The 13,640-nt window shown below is 42.5% G+C and overlaps 3 protein-coding genes across 15 annotated transcripts in view; 2 read left to right on the forward strand and 1 right to left on the reverse strand.

Moving 5' to 3' along the window:
• On the forward strand, positions 1-4,897 carry LOC115596657 (elongation of very long chain fatty acids protein 6-like). Its single transcript, XM_030441931.1, has 4 exons — positions 1-225; positions 1,629-1,760; positions 2,877-3,028; positions 3,350-4,897. Exons 1-4 carry the CDS (start codon positions 116-118, stop codon positions 3,772-3,774), a joined length of 819 nt encoding a protein of 272 aa, XP_030297791.1. The 5' UTR covers positions 1-115; the 3' UTR covers positions 3,775-4,897.
• Positions 4,525-12,416, reverse strand: aifm2 (AIF family member 2). Of its 12 annotated transcripts, none has more exons than XM_030441917.1 (12): positions 12,009-12,138; positions 10,793-10,892; positions 9,092-9,265; positions 8,044-8,220; positions 7,381-7,496; positions 7,171-7,290; positions 6,896-6,988; positions 6,698-6,806; positions 6,464-6,616; positions 5,997-6,197; positions 5,734-5,915; positions 4,525-5,679 (listed from the first exon to the last, which is right to left on the reverse strand). In XM_030441917.1, exons 4-11 carry the CDS (start codon positions 8,216-8,218, stop codon positions 5,764-5,766), a joined length of 1,119 nt encoding a protein of 372 aa, XP_030297777.1. In that variant the 5' UTR covers positions 8,219-8,220; positions 9,092-9,265; positions 10,793-10,892; positions 12,009-12,138; the 3' UTR covers positions 4,525-5,679; positions 5,734-5,763. The 12 variants fall into 12 exon arrangements, with proteins under 12 accessions (XP_030297777.1, XP_030297775.1, XP_030297772.1 ...); XM_030441915.1 differs by having other exon boundaries at positions 4,525-5,691; positions 5,730-5,915; XM_030441912.1 differs by having other exon boundaries at positions 4,525-5,691; positions 5,726-5,915.
• Positions 12,060-13,640, forward strand: part of LOC115596664 (ninein-like protein) — a 3,204-nt gene continuing 1,623 nt past the window's right edge. Inside the window, exon 1 of one of the 2 annotated variants that reach the window (XM_030441940.1) lies at positions 12,060-12,188. The gene's annotated coding sequence lies outside the window, so the exon portion shown is untranslated. Of the gene's footprint in view, positions 12,189-13,470 lie in introns of those variants that run through there. The other variant, XM_030441941.1, reaches the window with a different exon arrangement.

Genomic DNA, 13,640 nt, shown 5'->3' on the forward strand with positions numbered 1-13,640 from the left:
ACGGAAGCAGGTGAGCGGACAGACTGCGGGAGGAGACGCGGAGGAGACGCTGCTCACACTGATCACACTGATCACACTGCTGTCCTGACTGCATATATTCTGACCGGTACCACACATGGACGTGCTGCTGCTGAACCGGACGGACTTCGTCCTGCCGCTGGCTGAGTACAGCTTCGAGCGACGCTTCGACGAGAGAGGAGCGATCGAGTGGATGCAGGCGAACTGGTGAGAGAACAAACTGTGTGTGTGTGTGTGTGTGTGTGTGTGTGTGTGTGTGTGTGTGTGTGTGTGTGTGTGTGTGTCTGTGTGTGTGTGTGTGTCAGTCTGAGTTTTGATTCAAGTCTCGTCAATCTGTCGGGATGAGAATTCCGAATTCCGTTAAAATTTCCTCCACTTTAGAAAATGCCGTGTTGTTGTTAAAGGTGCCGGCTGTTTGAAATCTGTATGAATACAGTTTCGGGATAAGTGAGATCCAGCCTTTGTTTCGGCATAGACCCATTTCATGTTTCAGTCACTTTAACCGGTTTGCTCGATACTAAACTGCTCCTCAGCGAGCGATCGGAAGCGTGGGGGGCGGCAGAGGACAGAGAGATGAGCCATTCACTTATCTAATGGATCCGTTGGAATTAACATAAATGAATACATACAGTGTGTTCTGTTTATGCCGAACAAAGAAGCTGATGTTAATTATTCAGAAACCAAATTAACTTAGGTTGCAAGATGTTTGACACAAGTAGAGAGAAGAGAGAACCTTAAATTGAATAATCTGTGAACGGGATTTGGTGGAGCCTTAAGTGTACAGATTTGAGGAGTGACATGAGGTAGTCTCGGAATTACAACACGCTGAAAGGAATGTGAGTAATGTCAGTGTTATATAAATGTGGAGCCTACAGGTGGATTACAGGTGTGTCACCGGAACTGTGACGTCACAGAGCTGTTTCTGTAGTTTAAATCCGGGTTTTCCAGTTTACAGCCTCCACCCGCAGAGATGATGAAGTGTTGAAGTATGTACCGGAAACTGTCGTGGAAAACTTTACAGCCACACTGTGTTTCTGTATAAATGATGATCGAATACGTGTCGGTATAAAACCACGTCACATATTTAACAGTTAACATCAGTCATAAATAAAAGTTTTATTTTATAATGATGTAAATAATAAAGAGTCACACGTGATGTGGGCTGACTGAGACTGACAGGTGTGTCTCAGGTGTGTACTCTGACTGCACACCGGCTGAACCGGACAGATGTAGTTGTTGCCAGGCGACAGTTAATGAATACAGTGTGTGAGCCCAGTTCAGTCATGAGCCTACAATCAGCTTCAGTTGATCAATGTAATATTTAAATTACAGAAACTTAGTGATTTGAGCAGCAACTGATTATTATTTATGTCCATTATCATTTAATCTGCAGATTATTTTCTCAATCAATCATTTGTTCTTTGATATATAACAAAAATATAGTGTTAGCTTCTCCAGCGGGCTAACGTCGAAGCTAACACTTTGTTCTTGTTTTATTTTAGGCTAATTTAGTTGAGATAATTTTTTTTAATTCACAGCAAATGGAACAGATGATGATGATGATGATGATGTCTTGACCTGAGTGTGTGTGTGTGTGTGTGTGTTTGCAGGAGTAAGTCCTTTGTGTTCAGCGCTCTGTACGCCGCCCTGGTGTTTGGCGGTCAGCACTACATGAAGCCTCGACCGAAGATGAACCTGCGGCGGCCGCTCGTCCTCTGGTCGCTCAGCCTCGCTCTCTTCAGGTAACGACACACCTGAAACACAAACTGTCACAGCGTCGATACCGACTCGACCTGCTGACGGACGACTACTCTGATGCCATCAGTCACTTTTAACAGTTTAGACCTGAAACCAGGCGGGTCACGGCGGAGCTGTTTCTGTTATTCTGTCCACCCTGTGCAGTCTGTCACACAGGAAGTAAAGTCCTGAGTTTGAGTCCGACTCAACTTCAGTCGCAAATGTCCACGCTGTCAGAGGCGGTGCTGGTGACCTTTAACCTCCTCTGTCTCCATGGTAACCAGGGGCGGTCTGTGATGTCACAGTGTGTTGGAGGCGGTCTGTGATGTCACAGTGTGGTGGAGGCGGTCTGTGATGTCACAGTGTGGTGGAGGCGGTCTGTGATGTCACAGAGCACTAGCAGCTCCAGTGGAGAGGTTCTGATGGAACAGGAGATTCTGGTTTGACTTGTGGTTTCCATGGTGACGAGCTGTCTGTCACAGGTGCAGATAAACAAGCTCAGGTGTGTTTGTTTTGTCTCTGAGCGACCAGCTGTTGACTCACCTGTCTCCTTCACCAACATGCCGCTGCTCTGAACCGTTGGACTCGTCCTCACACGGACTGTTAGCGTCCTGACGGTGAGAAGCGCTCTGATGTCAGCTGACGGGTCAGTTGAGCAGCAGGTTGGTGAGGAGACGTCTCTGATTGGTGGATTTCTGCTGACTGAGCAGATCAACCTGAGCCGGTCGGTCGGATCAGCGAGTGCTGAAGACAGTTTTGGTTTCAACACGACTCAAAATGGAAATGTTCACTTCTCTGATGTAAAAATAAAATGTTCGTCCTGATGCGGTTTGATCAGGTTGACCCTCTGTACGGTGGCCTCTGTAGGACATCTCAGACTCGTGTTGCATTCAGGTTCTGTTCTGTACAACAGGGAAATGAGTTGGTGACCTAATGTACCAAGAACACCTGAGTGGTCGCTGTCATCTTGTTCTGTAGTTGTTGTCTCATATTTGAGGTAACTGAACCTGCAGCTCAGTCGTGTTCTCCGTCTTCTCTGGAGCCCAGCTGAGTAAAAGATAACATTGATCAGCTGTTGATGTTGTCTGACAGCCTTTCTTCTTCTGTGGTTTTCTGTGCAGCATCATCGGTGCGCTGAGGACGGGCAGCTACATGTTTCACGTCCTGAGCAACAGCGGCTTCAGACGCTCCATCTGTGACCAGAGCTTCTACAACGGACCCGTCAGCAAGTTCTGGGCGTACGCCTTCGTCCTGAGCAAAGCTCCAGAACTCGGTCAGTTTATATTTGATTCATTTAAACTGTGATCCACAGGTAAACCCACCTGTAGCCGAGCAGCAGGTGTCTGTTGAACTCTGACGGTTTGAACCTGTCAGTTATTAGAAACACTAATGATTTTATTTGCATCGCTGTGAATTGATGAACCTTTTATGTTTCTGTTGTAAACAAAGTAAGTTCAGAATACAGGAAGTCCAAAGAACATGGAATCATCCTTCAAAATAAAACTAAAGCAAAGCAATAACACTTATTATTCTACACCTGTACCTGTCTGACGTCACACTGTGTCACTAACGATCGCTGGTTCTGGTCTGTCAGGCGACACGGCGTTCATCGTGCTGAGGAAGCAGAAGCTGCTGTTCCTGCACTGGTACCACCACATCACCGTGCTGCTGTACTCCTGGTACTCCTACAAAGACATGGTGGCCGGCGGCGGCTGGTTCATGACCATGAACTACACCGTGCACGCGCTCATGTACAGCTACTACGCGGCGCGCGCCGCCGGCCTGCGCGTGCCGCGGCCCTTCGCCGTGCTCATCACCAGCGCGCAGATCGCTCAGATGGGGATGGGCGTGGCCGTCAGCTGGCTGGTGTTCCGCTGGATGCAGCACGGAGACTGTCCGTCACGACTCGACAACATCACCTGGGCGGCGCTCATGTACCTGAGCTACCTGCTGCTCTTCTCCAACTTCTTCTACCAGACGTACCTGCGGCGCCAGAGCAAGACCAGCAAGACTGAGTAGAGACGCTCCTGCAGGGGATTGTGGGAGATTTGTCGTCCTCTGACTGAGACTGAAGCTGCTACATTTTACAACAGAGACTTTAATGTTTGAATGTTTTCATGGTTCAGGACAAACAGAACGACATGTGCCTTTTTCTCAGGAAGCTCTGCAGCTCAGTCGATCAGCTGATGATCAGTTTTAACACAAACGTTAATTTTTATTTATTGTTCAGATTAAAAAAGGTTTTATCAGTTAGTTCAGTGTTTTCAGTCCACGTGTTCGTCAGCTATTTAGTTTCTGCCTCAGCGTCACATTCCAGCAGCTCTGCTCATCGCTGAACTGGTTTCACTGGTTTCACCTGCACACACACCTCCATTCATGTCGCTGAGGAGCCAATCAGGAGGCGGAGATGCTGACAGACGGTGTTTCTTAGTTTTTGTTGTTACATGAGGTGATTTTAAAGAAGGACTCGAGCCTGTTGAGCTCTTGATGTTTCAGACGTGGAGGTTTGATGTCAGACTGACCTGAGCTGACGCTGCTGTTCCTCCAGCTTTCAGAGGTCCATCAGTATTTCACCTCTTCAGGTTCGATTCACTCAGATATTTACAGCTGAACACTTTTTTATGTTCATTCTTTAGATGGATTGTAAAACAAAGACGTCTTTAACTGTCTGAAGAAAACAGGAAATAGTTTGTTTTGTTTAAATCTGCACCAAAGTTTTCAGTCAAATGTGTGAAGATGAGAAGATGAAGATAAAAATCAGAGACCAGGTTCAGTTCAGGGTTTAATCACTCATCTGTTCACAAACTTCCAGCTGAGACAGAAAACCTTTATTTATTGATGTGACGGATGATGGCAGCCGGTCGGCGGCCGGAGCGTCTCCAACTCGTGTTGTTCCACTGAATGTTGTGACTTTATTTAAATCACCTGGTGAATATTTAACATTTTGTACGTTTGTTCTTGCAGCTGCTCGTCCGTCTGTTTGATTTCAGTGTGTGATGGTGAAAAAAAGAAGTGATGATGAAGATGAAGATGGTTTCCTGTATGAACACACTGAACTCATTCTGCTGTTGATGAATGAGTTCACATCAACATGTTTTACTGTTTGTGAAAATACAATAAAGAATGTGTTTTATACATCTGAGCTTCATCTTCTTGTTGGTCATTAATTCTTTCCTTCCATTCAGGATTCTGATTTCTTTCAGACTTTATTAAATATTTAACATTTATTTAAACGTTGGAACGTTAAATCTCACATTTTCAGCTCCAAACTCTTCACTGATGCTTTCAGCTCAAATCTCCATCCACACTGAAACATTCCACATCTCGTCCACATGTTCTCAAAGAGGCAGACAAACATGGAATAATCAGAGCAGAACCATCAGACGGGTCGGACCGGATCTTCAAACTTTACAGAGGAAACCCACATCAGTAATAAACATCTGCTGACTCTACGTCTCCATGTCTTCCACCTGGAAGTAACGCCTGTAGTGACATCACCTCACTGTGATGTCACCTCACAGTGATGTCACTGTGATGTCACTGTGATGTCACTGTGACCGGTCTATTAACAACATGAATCACTTTTTTTTTTTTTACTGAAGTTGGTATCAAACAGATCAAGGCACCAGTTGTCTTGGCAACGAGCGCAAACCTGGAGTAAACGTGAACGTTGTGTTCAGGGTTGACGGTGTGAGGACCGCTGCTGGAGGACGACGCCTGAACGCACCACAACACAGATCAAGAAGAAGGAGACGATCTGATCGAGACGATGACGTCGACTCCTGATGAAAACCTGCTGACTGTCACGACGACAGAAGAAAACGTCCCAAACATCACCAAATGTTGTCCTGAATCGAGTTGTCTCTTTATTTGGAGGCTGAGAATCTGAAATCTGATCACTGAGCTGCCTCATCAATCAGAGAGAGAGTGTGTGTGCGTGTGTGTATGTGTATGTGTGTGTGTGTGTGTGTGTGTGTGTGTGTGTGTGTGTGTGTGTGTGTGTGTGTGTCAGGGTTGTTTCTGCTCCATCTCCCTCCAGCTCTTCCACACCAGCAGATCTCGACTCTTCCCCAGAGCGACGAGGAAACGAGGCAACTGCCACCCGTTAAACTGACCCACACCGTCGTCACGGCCCATCGCCAGCAGCATGGTGACGTTACCTAGCAACCAGAAACGCCATCATTCAACCAGTAACACAGACAGGTGTGTGTGTGTGTGTGTGTGTGTGTGTGTGTGTGTACCTGGGTGATATGAGGTCAGCTTCTTCCCGCTCAGACTGTTTGCAATGTTGCTAACGGCGACAGCGGCGTGCAGTCCAGCATGATACGCCATCTTGGGCTCGTTGACGTTGGCACAGTCGCCCACGGCGAACACATTGGAGAAACCGTCGACTTGCAGGTGATCGTTCACCTGCAGAGCTCCGTTAGCAGCCAGAGAGCCCGCTGTCAGACACACAGATCTGTGATCAGTGACTGATCAATGGGGTGTGGTGTGTGTGTGTGTGTGTGTGGTGTGTGTGTGTGTGTGTCTCTGTGTGTGTGTGTGTGTGTGTGTGTGTGTGTGTGTGTGTCTCTGTGTGTGTGTGTGTGTGTGTGTGTGTGTGTGCGTGTGGTGTGTGTGTGTGGTCTCTGTGTGTCTGTGTGTGTGTGTGTGTGTGTGTGTGTGTGTCTCTGTGTGTGTGTGTGTGTGTGTGTGTGTGTGCGCGTACAGAAGCTGGACTGGTAGGCAGCACAGTTGACCTTGGTTCCGGTGCAGCAGATGATCAGGTCTGTGTTCAGAGTGTCTCCTGTATCGGTGGTGACCTCCATGTTCCTCCGGGTCACGTTCAGCTGCAGGTCCGACAGGTTCGACACCTTCTGACCTGAAACACACAGCAAGGTTAGCCAGACAGAACCGGGTCAGAGCAAACAGCTGTCTGCAGGTATAATCGAGGCGATCGTACCCAGCAGCAGCTCCACTCCTTTCTCCAGCAGAACCTCTTTGGCCTGCTGTCTGACGGCGGGCAGCAGCTCTGGGTCAGCCAGCGCGGTTCTGGAGTGGATCAGAACCACCTGACCACGAGAAAAACATATATAAACCATATGAAGAACACATGAGGAGAACATGAGGAGAACTGAGTTCAGTCTCAGTCAGCCGTCACCTTCTTGTCTGGATACTCCGTCTTGAGCTCAGCAGCCATCTCCACACCGGTCGACCCTCCTCCAACCACCAACACTGAGTCTGCAGCCTGGACCTGAACACACACACACACACACACAGACACACACACACACACACACACACACACACAACACACACACACACACACACACACACACACACACACAACACAGACACACAGACACACACACACACAGGTTAGACTGATGCCGGTGGACCTCAGCAGAACCCTCAGCACTGGTCTCGTCGTCCTACCTGCTGGATGAAGTCCTCGTACTTTTGGACGGCGGTCTGGTACGAGGCCACGGTGTTGAACTTCCCGGGGAACGCTCCATCAGTACCAGTACACAGGATGAGGTGTGTGTACTGGATCTCCTGCAGCAGAGGAACAAACGGGACAGTGACGATCTTTAGTGATCACAGTTCTGTTACAGATGACAGAGGACAGGCTCGGTGTCGTCTCACCCTCCCTCCCTGCAGGACCACCGTCTGCGTGTCGGTGTCGACCCGCTCCACTCGACCTTGAACAAAACTGTCTACAAACGTCTCAGCGTACGGGATGAAGGTCCTCCTGGCGAAGCCTGCGGGACGACCCGGGTCAGAGGTCAGAGGTCAGAGGTCACGGTCTGTTTCATCTGTCTGAGCTCCATTCAAAACAGCAGCAAAACACATCACAATCTCTTTTATTACAGTTACTATAAACATTAGAATAATAATAATGACTATTTTTTTGTTAAATGTATATTTTCTTTAAAAAATTGATTTTTTTCGTTTTATTTTTAACATCTTGTGTATCAAAGATAACAACAATAACAACAGATCTATGAAATATTCAGAAACACATGAGAAAAATCATTTAACATTTTAAATATCGAGAAAATGACACAAATGTTTTTGCTCTAAAAGATCTGGAACAGAAACAAACTAAATATTTGAAAAAGAATAAGAAATAATCTAAAATTAAATGATCACAAAGAAAAGTGAATCTTATAAAACAACGAATCAAAAATATTAAATGAAGTTAGAAATAATGAAATAAAAAAGCTAAATTCAAAGAAATAAAGTAAAACTTTTCAAAAAGATTTTCATCAAACAAACTAAAACGTTAGTGTCAGCCGTTTGTGTCACCGGGCAGAACAGACGCTCGCAGCGCCGCCACGTTGTGATGAAAAGCGTCTCTCATGTCGATCAGAGTGAAACTGAGTCCTCGAGACTTCAGCTGCTGCGCCGCCGCGATGCCGCCGAACCCGCCGCCGACTACGACCACATGGACGCCCTCTACTGACGACACCTGACCCCCCATCTCTGTGTGGACACACACACACACACACACACACACACACACTTCATTTTGTTTTTCAATTTTGATTTTTTTCCACAAACTGTAAACTCCGCGCCTGTTGCTGCTGACGAGACACAGACACCACCTGACACCAGCAGAGTGATTCTATTGGCTGACAAAGATGTTTTGGACCTGATAACATTTAAAGTTATGAATTTAATTTAAATAAATTCAATCTGCAGTGTTCTACAATCTGTGGATGATTGTTAAAAACAGAGATTTGTTTACGTAAAGTCTTTATCAATACATGATGATAAATCACTTCAGGTGTGTTGTTCTGTGTTATAATCTAGAAATAAAAGTCTCACATCGTCTCATATCAGACGACCAACACTCACAACCTGACTGAATAAGACCAGTTAGCTTAGCATAATCAGATAGCTCCCTCTCATGATGATGCTGAACTGAAATGACGTCAGATGTTACACAACAACAGAGCTACACTTTAATGACGTCAGTCAGTTTGACCTGAGTCATCAAATCATTAATGTGATGATCTTATAGACCATGATGCATTGCTGCGGATTATATTTATAAAGAGTTCAAATGAACCTTTAACATCTGCAGCAGCTCGTACGCACGCGCACACACACACACACACACACACACACGCACGCACACGCGCACACACACACACACACACACACACAGTAACAGCAGGAATATCACCGTCTCATATAAACACCATCAGTGGACAGGTGAACGGGTTAACAGGTTAACAGGTTACTAAACTACCTTTCCTTGTCCTGTTGCTTCAACACAACAGTAGTGACCCGCTGTGTGACGTCAGTCGGCAGTCACGTGTCTAACAACACGAACAGGAAGTGAACTCACCCGCAGCAGGTAGAAACTTTTAATTAATAAATCGTCTGCACGTCTTTTAAATCTTGCGGCTGACTCACAGCTCCAGTCTCTGCTCAGGCTTCCTCCTTCTCTGGTGACACGAGCTCTCCGCCAATCACAGCTCAGCTTTATACGAGGAGGCGGGGCGCGTCTGCTGCCTTCAAGCTGTAGGAAAAGTGAAAACTCTCTGATAAAGTTTACGTTTTGTTAAAAGCTCCACTATTAAAATCTGACAGATTAAACACATTAAAGTGAAAGTTTGTTAAAAAACAAACAAGTGAAAGACAGAATAATGAAATGTGAAGAAAAACAAGTGATCACAACGTGTTATATTGAATAAAAACTGTAATCACGCCGTCTCCGCCGTCGTTGATGACTTACATCACTTGTTTCATAATCATAGTTTAAAATCAAGGTTTCACATGTGATGTGTGGTTTTCACTTGAGAGAACCAGCGAGAACCAGCTGACTCAACATTAGTTCATCTTACATCACTGTTATAAAACTTTATATCAGTTTTATAACAGTTTAATAACAGTTTAATAACAGTTTATAACTGTTATTAAACTTTATATCAGTTTTATATCAGTTTAACAGTTTAATAACAGTTTAATAACAGTTTATAACTGTTATTAAACTTTATATCAGTTTTATATCAGTTTAACAGTTTAATAACAGTTTAATAACAGTTTATAACTGTTATTAAACTTTATATCAGTTTTATGACAGTTTAATAACAGTTTTATAAAGTGTTATAAAACTTTAGAACAGTTGTATAACTTATCAAACGTTATTAAACAGTTATAAAAATAACTAATAATAACTTAAAAACTGTTATAAAACTATTACTAAACTGTTACTAAACTGTTATTAAACTGTTTTTAAACTGTTATTAAACTTTAAAACTTTATAACAGTTTTATGTTATCAAACTGTAATTAAACAGTTATACAACTTTATAACACTTTAATAAGTTTTATTAAACTGTTATTAAACTTTATAAAGTTTAGTAACCGTTTTATAACGTTATTAAAGTGTTATAAAACTGTTATTGAACAGTTACAGTTATAAAACTGTTATTGAACAGTTTTATAACAGTTTTAAAACTGCCCTCCTCCTCAGGTTAACACATCATCAGCATCAGCTTTGTTTCGTTGAGGTCAAATTAAACCTGTGTGTGAACGTTCTCTTTATTCTAATTAACCGTCCAAACCACAAAGATGTTCAATGTATTGTTTTAGAAGACTTAAAACATCTGGACCACATCTGAAATGTAACCTGTTAATTTATGGTCATTTTTGTTTTTAATAGGCGATAAATGCCTGGTGCCTGTGAGCTGATTGGCTGATTGTTTGTCTCTACTGTTAGCTGATTGAACAACATTTCCTGTGCAGTTGTTTTTGGTGAGATCAGAAGAATCATTGATGTCTTTGAGGAATGTGTCTCGTTCTGTAAATTAAACTAACAGACATGTTTTTATCAGAATCAGAATCAGTGTTCCTTTATTGTCCCACAAACAGGGACATTTGTCTGCCACAGCAGCAAAAGGACAATAATATTTAAAAAAACAATAACAATAGTAAAGAAATAGAATAGAATAGAATTAACTCCTATACACATATGATATATTACACAAAATTACACACTTCCTCTGAACTATATAATTATATGTGATATATGAATATGAATCCACCTGTGCAGGTACACGACCTGCAGTAAACATGATGACTGTGTCTGGGCAGCAGCGCCCTCCAGCGGCTCGTCTCCTCACTGCAGCTGTTCACTGTTTTACTCTGAGCGTCGTCAACACGTCACAGAGACACACGGAGACCGGAAGTGAGGAGAATATTCAAAATAAAACGACATCATCATTTACACTTCATTATGATTTAACTCTTCATCACTTGAGTCTGTTGGCTGCTGTTTCTAAATACAACCATGATATTTAGAATGTCATAAAGATTATAGTTTATCTTGAATTTAACTTAAAGTTAAGATATCATTCATGTAAAGAAAGGATGCTCTGTCTGCGTATTTGTTAAAATGATAGAAAAATATGACTGTTTTGTTAGTAATTACAGGGACACAGCTTTAGTCCATACATTACTAGTAAAGTGATTTAATTTAGTTGCTTTCTGAAGTAAAAACATATTTTAGTGCGTATTTTTTGACTTCTATGTGAGGTGCTGGTTACAGCAGCAGCAGTTCAGATACATTTATATTAAATGTCAGCAGGCCGACATAAACATAAACTACATTTCCCCCAATTCTCTTCTCAATGTAGATTAATGTGTTTGTGTTGTTCTGTTCCTTCGTTCATAAATACATTTTTGTTGTTTTGTTTCTTTTAATCTCAGTAATTTACATCTAAAGAATAATTGATGCTGACACATGTTGTGCTTTGTTACCTGTGCAAATGTTTTTTTATGAACTAATACAGTTTCCTAAACAAACAAACACATACACAAAAAAGCAGATAATTAATGTATATTAAACTGGAGAAATTAACTATTCTAACTTTAAGATTCATGGATGTATATATATATATATATATATATATATATATATATATATATATATATATATATATATATATATATAAAATGCTGCTCTAAATGTATTTAACCTTCAATTAACCAGGAAGTCGCAAAGAATACAATTTGTTTGTCGAAGGACACCTGGCCAAGACAGCACTCTATCAGAGCAGTTATAGAATAGAGCAGGTCAATATCTTTATTGATCTCTAATTAAAACCAAATCACAGTTATTAAAAACAAAATAATTTAACTGTAGAATAATTTGTGTTTAAACAAACTGATTTTACACCGGAAACGTCTGAGCAGTACATGACATGTGCGTTATACGCCTTTATTGTGAAAGGTTTGACCGGAAGTGTGTCTGTGTGTTACCGGGGGCTTCAGCCGGTTGTCGGTCGGTGCCAGCCTGCTCCGTTACTCTCGTTCATGTCGGCGGGTTAACGGCGGACCGTCCGGAGCTCCTGGAAACATTCATGGAGGAGCCGTGAAGACGAACCGGAGCAGTCCGGAGGAGGAAGAGGAGGAGGAGGAGGACGACACAACTTTCCCGCGGTAAGAAACTAAACGTTAGCTAACTTACTGTCTGTTAGTTCTGTCCGGTACCGTTACCGGGAAGTTTCCGTGGGTCCCAGAGCAGCCCCGGTGGTCTGAATGAGCACGAACTCACTTTAATTCCTCAGTTTTTCTCTTTTTCCGTTGTTCTCGTTCCGCCGCGAGCCTTTTGTTCCAGCGGCTCCGTTCCCATGGTGAAGCGGCATCAGCTCGCGAGACTGACCGGAGACGTTATCAGCCTGTAACGTGTTTGTACTGTAACGTGTTTATACTGTAACGTGTTTGTACTGTAACGTGTTTATACAGTAACGTGTTTATACTGTAACGTGTTTGTACTGTAACGTGTTTATACAGTAACGTGTTTGTACTGTAACGTGTTTGTACAGTAACGTGTTTATACAGTAACGTGTTTGTACTGTAACGTGTTTGTACTGTAACGTGTTTGTACTGTAACGTGTTTGTACAGTAACGTGTTTGTACTGTAACGGTGTTTTATTATTATTATTATTATTATTATTATTGTTATTGTTGTTATTATTGTTGTTATTATCCATAGTAGTTTATGTGTAGATTAGATATTGTATAATTACTTTAAATATGAAATGAGATGTATCACTGATGGTATAAGGACAATATTTCTCTCTGTACTGTAGCGCAGTAGTGGTAACTGAACGGAATTACTCAAGGAAAGTACAAATACTTCTGAATGTACTCAGTTACTTTACACCAGAAGGAGAAGAAGAAGAAAAAGATGATGAAGAAGAAAAAGATGAAGAAGAAGATGATGAACAAAAACCAGAAGAAGACAAAAAAGATGAAGAAGGAGAAGAAGAAGATAAAAAAGAAGAAAAGAAAGATGAAGAAGAAGTTGAAAAAGAAGAAGAAAAGAAAGATGAAGAAGAAGGTGAAAAACAAAAAGTAAAGAAAGATGAAGAAGGAGAAGAAGATGAAAGAAGAAAAGAAAGATGAAGGAGAAGAAGACAAAATGGAGGATCAAGTCAAACGTCTTCTGCTCACAATTCTATTTCTTCTTCAAAGTCTAGAATATAATATTACTGGTTATTTATTTTAGCTGTTCAATATCAGTATTTGCTAAAAGCTGTGAAATGTGAAAATCTGAAAAGATAAAAGTCTTATTTTGTAAAACAAGAAAATAGTGTGATGTAAGAAATGTATGATGTGGAGGGAAAGATGATGGTGATGATGGTGATGATGACATCATCATCGATGATGATGGTGATGGTGGTGATGATGATGGTGATGGTGATGACATCATCACCATCACCATCATGATGGTGAAGCAGCAGCAGAGAGATAAGCGGAGCACAGATTAGTGATTATGTAAGAGGAGCAGAGGCTGATCTGAGTTCAGCTCTCTGCTCTGTGGAGACTCGTCCCTGCTTTAATCACTGAGAGTTTGTGCTTCCTGTCTTCATCCTGCAGACTCTGTGA

Source organism: Sparus aurata, chromosome 15 (genome assembly GCF_900880675.1).
Source record: "Sparus aurata chromosome 15, fSpaAur1.1, whole genome shotgun sequence".
NCBI classification, from domain to species: domain Eukaryota; kingdom Metazoa; phylum Chordata; class Actinopteri; order Spariformes; family Sparidae; genus Sparus; species Sparus aurata.